Source organism: Dendrobates tinctorius, unplaced genomic scaffold (genome assembly GCF_039654945.1).
Source record: "Dendrobates tinctorius isolate UK_male_01 unplaced genomic scaffold, ASM3965494v1 ptg000250l, whole genome shotgun sequence".
In the NCBI taxonomy this organism is placed as follows: domain Eukaryota; kingdom Metazoa; phylum Chordata; class Amphibia; order Anura; family Dendrobatidae; genus Dendrobates; species Dendrobates tinctorius.
In genome coordinates, this window is record NW_027361917.1 from 61,819,281 (window position 1) to 61,831,310 (window position 12,030).

Genomic DNA, 12,030 nt, shown 5'->3' on the forward strand with positions numbered 1-12,030 from the left:
AAATGATCATTTAGTCCCCAATTTTTTATTTTCCTAAGGGTAACAGGAGAAATTGGACCCCAAAGGTTGTTTTGCAATTTGTCCTGAGTACGCTGATAGCCTATATGTGGGGGTAAAACACTGTTTGGGCGCATGGCAGAGCTTAGAAGGGAAGGAGCACCATTTGACTTTTTCAGCGCAGAATTGGCTGGAATTGAGATCAGACGCCATGTTGCATTTGGAGAGCACCTGATGTGCCCAAACAGTGGAAACCCCCCCCAATTCTAACTCCAACCCCAACACACCCCTAATCCTAATCTCAGCCCTAACCCTAATGGGAAAATGGAAATAAATACTTTTTTTTATTTTATTATTTTTCCATAACTAAGGGGGTGATAACGGGGGGTTTGATTTACTATTTGTGGCGGGTTTTTATTTTTGGCAGCTGTCACACGCTAAAAGACGCTTTTTATTGTAAAAATAGTTTTTGCATCACCACATATTGAGAGCTATAATTTTTCCATATTTTGACCCACTGAGTCATGTGAGGTCTTATTTTTTGCGGGACGAGTTGACGCTTTTATTGTTATCATGTTCGGGCACGTGACATCTTTTGATCGCTTTTTATTCCGATTTTTGGGACGCAGAATGAACAAAAAACAGCGTTTCATGAATTTCTTTTTGGGGGGTGCGTTTACACTGTTCCACGCGCGGTAAAATTGATAAAGCCCTTTTATTCTTCGGGTCAGTACGGTTACAGCGATACATCATTTAGGTCTTTTTATGTTTTGGCACTTTTATGCAATGAAAACAATTTTATATAAAAAATTATTTTTGCATCGCTTTATTCTGCGAGCTATAACTTTATTTTTTCACTGATGACACTATATGGCGGCTCGTTTTTTGCAGGACAAGATGACGTTTTCAGCGGTACCATGCATATTTATATGCGTCTTTTTGATCGCGCGTTATTGCACTTTTTGTTCAGCGGTATGATAATAAATCATTATTTTTTGCTTCGTTTTTTATTTTTCAAGGGGTTCACTAATGGGACAGTTTTATAGGGCGGGTCGTTACGGAAGCGGCGATACCAAATATGTGTACTTTTATTGGGTTTCTTTTCTTATTTGCAAAAAATGAATTTATTAGGGAATATTTTTTTTTTTAATTTATTTAGCGATTTTTTTAAAAATTATTTTTACACTTTTATTTTTTTATTTTTTTTTTTTAACTTTATTACATTGTCCCAGGTGGGACATCACTGTCTGGGGAAGATCGCTGATCTGTGACATCACAGATCAGCGATCTGTCACAGGCACTGCACAAGGCTTCCTCCTTGCCTGCGCTTTGCAGGCATGAGGAAGCCAGCTCCCTGCAGGCCCCCGAAGGTCCCCGTCAACATCTGGGATTCGGGGACCTACAGGGATGGAGCCCCCCGCAGCAGCGCTGCACATTGTGCTGCACATCGCGCTGCTGTGGGGGTCTCAGGGAAGCACTGAGGGAGCCCCCTCCCTGCCGATGCTTCCCTTTAACCCCGGAACACCGCGATCGTGTTTGATCGTGGTGTGCAAGGGGTTAACGTGTCGGGGGCGGTCCGTGACCGCCCCTGACACATTGTGCCAGGTGTCAGCTGTGATAATCAGCTGACACCCGGCCGCGATCAGCGGCGCTCACCACATGGGCGCCGCTGATCGCTGTGACGTACTATCCCGTCCCTGGGAGAGACCCAGGGCACATGGACGGGATAGTACGTCACATGACAGAAAGGGGTTAAAAAAATATATTATGTATATATATATATATATATATATATATATATATATATATATATATATATATATATATATATATATATTACACACACACACCTGTGTTCATCAGCTCATGAAATACATTAACATTTGACCAGCTTGCTTTTTCTTAAATTCCCTGCGCCCCCGACAACCAATGTGCAAAATTTTGCACGGGACAAGCTAGTTTTACAAATTTTGATTTTAAAAAGAAAGAAACACTAACATACAAGTTAACATAATTATTGAACACTTATGTCATGGGGTCCTTCTCCAATACCACACAATCAACAGAGCGAGGGAAGTGTGAACAATCCCAAGACCTTTATTACAGGCAAAATTAGAAGGTCCATAAACAATCCACCACACTGAGGATGCAATAGTCCACAAAAAGAATGCAGTCCAGTAACAGGATAAAATGTCCAGGAAGACGAGATTCCAAAACTCAAGCACCAGAGGATAAAATGGGTCCTTCTCTCTGTGGTGCAGTCTTCATGAAGCTCTCCACACAGGAACTGACTTGTCCACCTCCTCTCCTCCCCACCCCCTTCCTTGTGTACAGCTCCTGTCCTCCCCAGCCCCCTCCTTATGTCCAGGGGTAGTAAGACAGGTTGAGGAGACAAAGGAGCATTGGGGATTAAGGAACTACAGGGGGTCATCAAGAGACAGATACAGTCGGACTATAGACATACCAGGCAACAAGAAAAACCACTATGAAAATCAGTGAAATAGAAATATACACAAAATGATAACCAGATTGCATATCACACCATCACATTGCTCTACTTTGGGAAGATCAACACTAGAGTTTGCCATTAACAATTAACACCTCGTTGCTGGAGGAGATCTAAAGATCCATTAGCATTTTGTAATCACGTCAATGGTAGCGAAACTCATATTAGGGGAATAGGTTTGCGAAAAAGTAAAGCACAAGATAACCTATATCCCAAACTGTAGATTTTGGAGAGCCTGGATACGAAGCCGCTGCCAGACGATGATCAATAGAAAACTATTAATACACATTTCACCAGGATTAATAATGCATATGGCGTTTGTATGGCATTAATGATTAGTATCCATTCACCACTTTATGGATTTTAAGGTTTAAAATAAAGTGATAATTTTAACCCATTTGGATCGCACTTTTTTACAATATAATGCTGTTTCAGGATGAAATGTCGCAGAGTCACTACAAAAATAAGTATATAGAAACATACCTGTCTTTGTCATGGGAGGCTAGAGCATTTTTTGGTTGTCCAACATCATAACCTTTGCCATCCTTTATCAGGCAAGCGGCACTTGATGGGGGACAGCTTGAGGTTTCTCCCACAGAGATGCCTGATAAGAATATAATAATGGTCTGCAAGTTTTGCAACACATCTGTCATACATAAAAGTCTCTACAGAAAATTCCCAGTTAAACAAGTTTAGGAAAGAAAAAAAAACAAGTCAGGGAATATGGTGAACAAATAAAAGGAACAATTCAACAGCCAGTTATACTAGGACATATGAAGGCAAGCTCGTCAACCTCCCACTTGTGAAACATCAGTGTTTTTGGCTGGAATTACTAATACTTGCTTTGCATTAAATGGGTTTTCCATTTTCAGGCCATTGGTTTTGCTTTATAAAATCAGTATTGTTACTCCTTTTCTCTTGCTCCAGCTTTGACTGTCCACCACTGCTCCTGATTGTTCATTAACAATCTGTCAACAAGCTTTCGTTATCCCTTTTGAGAGTAGCATAATGTAAGGGCAGAGACCCAATACAGGAATGCATCATGCAATGGAATGCATATTGAATTTTTGTTAAAATCACCATTTTATCTGACACAGATCTTCCAGTTCTCTGAACATGGACTTCTGTATAGTCCCGCCCACACCACTGATTGGCCGTTATCTGTGTACACTGTGCATAGGCGGAAAGCTGAATACCAGCGATGGGGCTGAGGTTATACAGAGCTAATGAATAAGGAGGTTGACTAGTCCTCTAGTGATAAACTGCTCATGATAAAACAGTGATTTTATTAATCTTACATTAAGCAGCCAGAAAAGTGACATTGCTGGAATCAAGTGTCTCCATATTATGCTGCACTAATACAAGGTGATAAAAACCTGGTGACAGGTTACCTTTAAGACTCTGTCAGTCGTAAGGTTACCGCTCTCTCCTGGTTCTCTTCCTACGTCCCTGACCATTCTTTCAGTGTATCATTTGTTGGCTCTTTTACCTCTCCCCTTTACTGTTGGGATACTTCAGGGTTTAGTTCTAGGTCACAGTTGCTGTTCTTTGAACATAGCTCATATTGGACAAACCATCAGCAAATATGGCTTTCAGTACTTTCTCTCTTCTGCTGACACCCAATTATACACAACTTCTGACGAACAGCACACCCTCTGTTTTGGGGTTATGAGTCAGGTCATTTCTTCATTCTTTATAGCCAAAACACTCACACGTTCATGTCACTTGCACCTCAACAACATCTAAATACTCCTTTTTCTTACCTGAAAAACTCTTACGGTCACTCTTACTCATTCTCGTCCTGACTATTACAACTCAATACTAATTGGTCTTCCATTTGCCAAACTGTCCCCTCTCCAATCCATCCTAAATGTAGCAGCTAGGCTCATTTTTCTGTCCAGTTGCTACACAGGTGCCTCTATCCTGTTCCAGACATTGCACTGGTCACCAATCCACTACAGAATATAAAAACTTATTACACTTGCCCATAAATATGTCCACAATTCTGTTCCACCCTATATCCTCCATCATTTCTGTTTATCTCCCCCACCCAAGCTCTCCATTCTGCCAACGACATAGCACTAAAATCCTCCATAATCTGAACCTTCCAGTCCCATCTCTAAGACTTTTCTCATGCTTCACCAGTTCTCTGAAATGCACTACCCCAGACAATTTGGGAAAAGAAAAGTATTCAGTTATAAGAGTGTTTTGCAATAGTACCAAGGAAAAGAAATAATAGCTGAAAGTGAAGGTCAGCTGTCATATACAGGTGCATCTCACAAAATTAGAATATCATCAAAAAGTTAATTTATTTCAATTCTTCAATACAAAAAGTGAAACTCATTATATAGAGTCATTACAGAGTGATCTATTTCAAGTGTTTATTTCTGTTAATGTTGATGATTATGGCTTACAGCCAATGAAAACCCAAAAGTCAGTAAATTAGAATACTTTATAACACCAGCTTGAAAAATGATTTTAAAATCCGAAATGTTGGCCTACTGAAATGTATGTTCAGTAAATGCACTCAATACTTGGTCGGGGCTCCTTCTGCATGAATTACTGCATCAACGGTGCGTGGCATGGAGGCGATCAGCCTGTGGCACTGCTGAGGTGTTATGGAAGCCCAGGTTGCTTTGATAGCAGTCTTCAGCTCGTCTGCATTGTTGGATCTGGTGTCTCTCATCTTGATCTTGACAATACCCAATAGATTATCTATGGGGTTAAGGTCAGGTGAGTTTGCTGGCCAATCAAGCACAGTGATATTGTTGTTTTTAAACCAGGTATTGGTACTTTTGGCAGTATGGACAGGTGCAAAGTCCTGCTGGAGAATGAAATTTCCATCTCCATTTCCAGCATGAAGTGTTCTAAAATTTCCTTGCTCTTTATAAAACACAGTGGACCTACACCAGCAGATGACATGGCTCCCCAAACCATCACTGGTATTGTAAAGAGGAAGATGAACGCCACCAGACCCCACAGTGCAGACAAGCTAAAAGCTGCTATCAAAGCAACCTGGGCTTCCATAACACCTCAGCAGTGCCACAGGCTGATCGCCATCATGCCATGCCACATTGATGCAGTAATTGATGCCAAAGGAGCCCTAACCAAGTATTGAGTGCATTTACTGAACTTACGTTTCAGTAGGCCAACATTTCGGATTTTAAAATCATTTTTACAAGCTGGTGTTATAAATTTTTACAAGCTAATTTACTGAGGTAATGACTTTTGGGTTTTCACTGGCTGTAAGCCATAATCATCAACATGAACAGAAATAAATACTTGAAATAGATGACTCTGTAATGGCTCTAATGTAATATATACGAGTTTCACTATTTGTATTGAAGAACTGAAATAAATTAACTTTTTGATGATATTCTAATTTTGTGAGATGCACCTGTATGTGTAATACATAACCTCTGTTCACCAAGATCCCACATTCTTTGGTCCCACAGATAAATTAGAAAAGGGATTTAGTATTCATTTTAGCAAAAATATAAATCTTACCATTACAAGGGTTTTCTGAGCCTTTAGCCTTCATGACATTTTCAGCAGTGAAATACAAAGCCCAATCTCACCTTATTGATTAACCGAGCTGTGCTATGGTCTCCATTGTGCGTTCTGTTACACTATGAAGAGGATTTTCTGGCAAGCAAAACCATTGTGCTAAAAGCATTCTCCTGTGTTGATGGCTACTAAAATATCATTTACTAATGGAGAGCATCTTTCCAAACAGCGGCGGTAATGATACCGAGCCTGATGTAGCAGAAATCACATTATGTGCATTAATGAACTAAATGTAAAATATAACTCATATGAACAAAATCTGCGTGACCTCCTGTAGTACATTCCCGACTGCCAAAAAACGATAAAATCAACCTAAAAACGGTAACATTATGTTTGTAATGTGCATTTGGCTACCTTGCTCATAATGACACATTCTTCATGTGGCCAATCATACAGTTTTCTTCTATAGTTAGGTACAAATAAGTAGTATTTAGTAGTACATAGTGACACTTTCTTCGAATGCCAGACATTAAAAGGGATCCTGTTGCCAGATTTTCCCAATATAAAGTACGGCAACCACTTTAAAAGCCTCTTTTACTGTATTCTAGTAAACTGTATCCAAGTTCCCAAATCCTCTCTACATAGTACAAAAAATACCTTTCATTATTCCCCCCAAAAAAGGTCCGGTGCGATGGGGTTGGTGGTCTTGATCTAGGGCCTCCTCTCTCATCACAATTGCTGTCCTCCTGCTTGCTTCATGTGGATGACGCGTCCTATGTCATCCACACAGTGTCCCCCACTCGCACTCCTGCATAGTCATATTGAAGGCAGAGCAAAGTGCTGTAGTGCGCATGCGCCAGGAAACACCAAAGATGACGTGAAGTACAGCCGGCATAGACGCACCACAGTACTTTGCGCTGCAGGGCAGAGAGCACAGTACACCTGCACAGGAGTACGAATGGGGTACACTGTGTGGATGACGTAGGACGCGTCAGCCACATGAAGCACGCAGGAGGACAGTGATTGTGAGGAGCGTGAGAGAGGAGGGCCAGATCAAGAACAGTGACACCAATCAGAATGGACCCCATTGGGGATAATAAAGGTATTTTTGTGCTATGCAAAGGGGATTAGGAACTTCCTGCTTACTAGCATAATGTAAAAAAGGCCTTAAAAGGTGGTGGCCGAATATTATAGTGTGAAAACCTGGTGACAGGTACCTTTAAACGGTGAGGGAGAGTACCTGGATTACACAGAGAACACCCAAAAATACGAAGGCCCTAAATACAAGTCAAACCAAACTAACACTTGCAAAGAATTAGCATCATAAGCCCTCATTCTGCATGGATTTTCATCAAGTTTTACAGTATTTCTAGAATCTGTATAATGTAGTGAAATCAAATTAAATTAACTCATTAGAACATGTGTATATGGAAAACAGATTGTCATTCCCCATCTCCAATTAGGTTTCCAAAGTGTATAAGTTGAAGTTAGAAGAAGCAACAGGTAAAATTAAATACCAACACCACAAAAAAAAAAAAAAAAGTAAAAAACAAAATATAAGTACATACCGATAGTTCGACAAATATTAATGTACAAGTCAGACTTCGGGTCCCAGTCGTTCACCAAGTGTCCACCGGAGGTCTTTATGAGCGGATTCAAGTCATGCTTCTTGTAGTCAGTGTCAAACACGTAGCACGGTACCTGGCCAAACAAAGACAATCGGGCATATTACATTACAGAACCGTGGTTTACTCATTTGTATTGTAAAGCTTTCCGTAAAAGGGCCTATACACATTTTAGAGCAGAAGGTTGATGGCTGAACAGCCTTTGAAAGAACATTAGTTTCAGTTGATCAGTGTAGTCACACATGTTCAATTACATTGGGATGAATAAGGACCACAACATCAAAGGGATGTTGGTTATAGAAGGAAAATCTTTTCCACGAACACAAAGGACTATACAGAAACTGCCATCAATATTACATGATTCAATTTATCATCCCTGACATATACATGCCTTTCTTTTTAAATACATATATGTATGAAAGAGACAGATCTCTTATTATACACCTATGAATCACCTATGTTCAGCAAAATCTGTTGGTGCCCCGATTTACCACATTAACTAAAACGGAGCAAAAAAATAAGAAAAAACTATGGCAGATATGAACGGAGCCAGATGTGCAGAAGGAACATCAGCTAAAATAGATGAGGACTTCCCAGACCCCATTAGCTGCAGGTCACCGGATGCCCCATCCAACTGTCACCGACTGGGAATAAGATACTTCCATATGCCCAATTCTTAGCCCTACCAGAGGTCTCCACCTTCCCACAAACCAGTAGGAACCTCACACCATGCAAAGTATCCAGGTTTATGTGGGGGGGGGGATAAAGAGGGGTCGGGGGAGATGGCGAAAATCATATTTAAGAGACTTGCTTAGACCAGCGATTCTCCTGAGACAAGGGTTAAATGTTGCCAAGGAATAGTATTAGACTGACATGTTAGAAGCGTGTCCGTTAGGCACACAGCTATAATGAGTGTATAAGAATCAAACATTGCATAGCCCAGGAAAGAGTGATTTTTGCCTAAAATTAAAATATTGATTATTTTTTACTTAAGTTACATACAATTTTTGATTATAATCTCTATTTTCATTTGTGGTTGGGGCTTAGCAGAGGGTGTGATTATCCACAGTCAATCCTATTACTATCATCTATACCAGAAAGTGGAGTACCTTGTAGCAGAAATCTACGGCAGCTTGTAGCTGGAGAGGATTTCTGATCAAACTAATGACACATTTTTTTTTTTGTTTTTTTTAAGGATTGAACAATCACACATAGCAATAATAATAATAATTTTATTTCTATAGTGCCAAAATATTCCGCAGCACTTTACATTATAGAGGGGACTTGTACAGACAATAGACATTACAGTATAGCAATAATCATATAGATCATAACAGATACCAATAGGAATGCGGGCCCTGCTCGCACGCTTACAATCTATAAGGGAAAAGGGGAGACACGAAAGGTGGATGGTAACAATTGCTTTTATTGTTTTTTATGGTTTGGACCTTCCCTAGTGTAAGAATCGGGTGTTCCTGTTGCTGCATGAACCAGTTAACAGTCTAAATATGTAACAGTACAGGCACAGAGGGCTATTAAATGCAAAAAGCATGTGAGAACATGATGCGAGGAACCAAGTTATGGTAAAAAATTTAGAAATGAGCCACACAGGGATATTTAAGTTAATGCGTTGAGGCGATAGGCCAGTCTGAACAAATGAGTTTTTAAGGTACGCTTAAAACTGTGGGGTTTGGGGATTAATCGTACTAGCCTGGGTAGAGCATTCCAAAGAATTGGCGCAGCTCGTGAAAAGTTTTGGAGACGGGAGTGGGAGGTTCTGATTAATGAGGATGTTAACCTCAGGTCATTAGCAGACCAGAGGGCACGGGTAGGGTGGTAGGCTGAGACGAGGGAGGAGATGTAGGGTGGTGCTGAGCCATGGAGGGCTTTGTGGGTGAGGGTAATAAGTTTATAGTGAATTCTGGAGTGGATGGGTAGCCAGTGTAAGGACTGGCACAAGGTAGAGGCATTGGTATAACAATTGGTGAGGAATATGATCCTAGCTGCTGCATTCAGGACGGACTGGAGATGGGAGAGTTTGTTAAGAGGGAGACCGATTAGTAGAGAGTTACAATAGTCCAGACGAGAATGAATAAGCAACAGTATGAGTTTTTGCAGAGTCAAAAGTAAGAAAGGTTCGAATTCTAGAAATGTTTTTGAGGTGCAGATAACAAGAGCAAGCCAATGACCGGATGTGGGGGGTGAATAAAATCTCTGAATCAAGTATGACCCCAAGACAGCGGGCATGTTGCTGGGGAGTAATGGTGGAACCACACACGGAAATGGCACTGTCGGGCATAGGTAGCTTAATAGAGGGAGGAAACACGAGGAGTTCAGTTTTTGACAGGTTCAGTTTCAGATAGAGGGAGGACATGATGTTAGAGACCGCAGTAAGACAATCACTGGTGTTTTCCAAAAAGGCAGGCGTGATATCAGGAGAAGTGTATAATTGGGTGTCATCGGCATAGAGATGGTACTGGAACCCAAATCTACTGATTGCTTGACCAATAGGGGCAGTATACAAAGAAGAGGAGGGGGCCTAGAACCGATCCTTGAAGAACCCCAACAGTAAGGGGAAGATGAGAGGAGGAGGAGCCAGCAAAAGATACAGTAAAGGAGCGGTCAGAGATAGGAGGAGAACCAAGAGAGAACGGTGTCCTTGAGGCCAATGGAACGGAGCATAGTGAGGAGGAGTTGATGATCCACAGTGTCGAATGCTGCAGAGAGATCCAAGAGAATTAGCATGGAGTAGTGACCATTAGCTTTAGCTGTTAGAAGATTAGAGACTTTAGTGAGGGCAGTTTCAGTAGAGTGTAAAGAGCGGAAACCAGATTGGAGAGGGTCGAGGAGAGAGTTATCTTAGAGATAGCGGAATAGATGGGTTGTGCACCTGGCGTTCCAGGATTTTAGAGATGAAGGGAAGATTCGAGACAGGTCTATAGTTAGCGGCACAGTTTTGGTCAAGGGATGGTTTTTAAGTAATGGCTGTATGATGGCATGCTTAAATGAGGAAGGAAAGATACCAGAAGAGAGTGAGAGGTTGAATATTTTTGTTAGGTGAGTGGTGACAGCAGAGGAAAGGGACAGGAGGAGATGTGATGGAATGGGGTCACTGGTGCAAGTGGTAGGGCGAGAAGATGCAAGGAGCCTGATTACTTCATCTTCTGTGACTGGTTCAAAATCAGAGAGTGAGCTAGATGCAGTGGGGGAGGGAGGACAGTGCATGGTATGGGGTGATTGGGAGATAATTTCCTGTCGTATATGGTCAATTTTTTCTTTGAAATAATTAGCCAGATCGTCAGCATGGAGATCCGTGGTTGGGGCCTGCACTCTTGGGTTAAGTAGGGAATGAAAAGTGTCAAAGAGACGTTTCGGGTTATTGGATAGTGAGGTGATGAGGGAGTTGAAATAGCTTTGTTTTGAGAGGTGAAGGGCAGTGTTGTATGTTTTAAGCATAAACTTATAATGGATGAAATCTTCAGGTAGATTGGATTTTCTCCACAGACGTTCGGCGCACCTGGAGCACCACTGTAGGAAGCGTGTTCGCAGCGTGTGCCAGGGTTGTCGCCGTCTGTGCCTAGTTGTTCTATGTATAGGAGGTGCAGTTTCATCCAGGGCACTTTGAAGTGTTTCATTGACACGAGAGGGAGGAGATAGGGGCCAATGATGACTGCAAGTTCTTCATAAGTTTCTGGGTGTTAATGGCCTGTATGTTTCTAAAAGTGTGGAAAGTGGGGGTGACCTGGGTGGGATGGCAGTTCTTGATAGAGAGTGATAGAAGGTTGTGCTCAGAGAGTGGGAGAGGGGAGTTTATGAAATCATCCACTGAGAAATGCCGGGAGAAGACCAAGTTGAGGAAGTTTCCGTCTTCATGCGTGGGCGAGTTAGTATGCTGCGAGAGGCCAAAAGAGGAGGTTAGAGATAAAAGGTGAGAAGCAGATGTTGAGGGGGAAAGGCAATGGGAATGTTGAAGTCTCCCATGATGAGGGTGGGGATGTCACAGGGGAGATAGTGTGGAAGCCAGGTGGCAAAGTGATCCATAAACTGATTGGAGGGGCCCAGAGGATGATACACCACCACCACTCGCATGGAGAAGGAGACGTAGAGTCTGACAGCATGGACTTCAAAAGAAGGGAAGACAAATGGGGGTACTTGAGGGATAACCTGAAAGGTACATTTGGGTGATAGGAGCAAACCAACACCTCCACCTGCTCTGTTGTCCGATCTTGGGGTATGAGAGAAGTGTAGTCCACCATATGAAAGAGCAGCAGCAGTGGTGGTGTCTGACTGATGGATCCAAGTTTCAGTAAGAGCCAGAAGGTTAAGAGAATCGGAAAGGAAGAGGTGATGGATGAAGAAGAGTTTATTACACAAAGAGCGAAAATTCCAAAGGGC

General features: G+C 41.7%; 1 protein-coding gene across 1 annotated transcript in view; it reads right to left on the minus strand.

Moving 5' to 3' along the window:
* Positions 1-12,030, minus strand: part of IGF2R (insulin like growth factor 2 receptor) — a 298,648-nt gene that overhangs the window by 196,107 nt on the left and 90,511 nt on the right. Inside the window, exons 5-6 of the mRNA XM_073557714.1 lie at positions 7,579-7,711; positions 2,987-3,107 (exon numbers count right to left, since the gene is read on the minus strand). Coding sequence (XP_073413815.1) covers positions 2,987-3,107; positions 7,579-7,711 — 254 coding nt within the window. The remainder of the gene's footprint in view (positions 1-2,986; positions 3,108-7,578; positions 7,712-12,030) is intronic.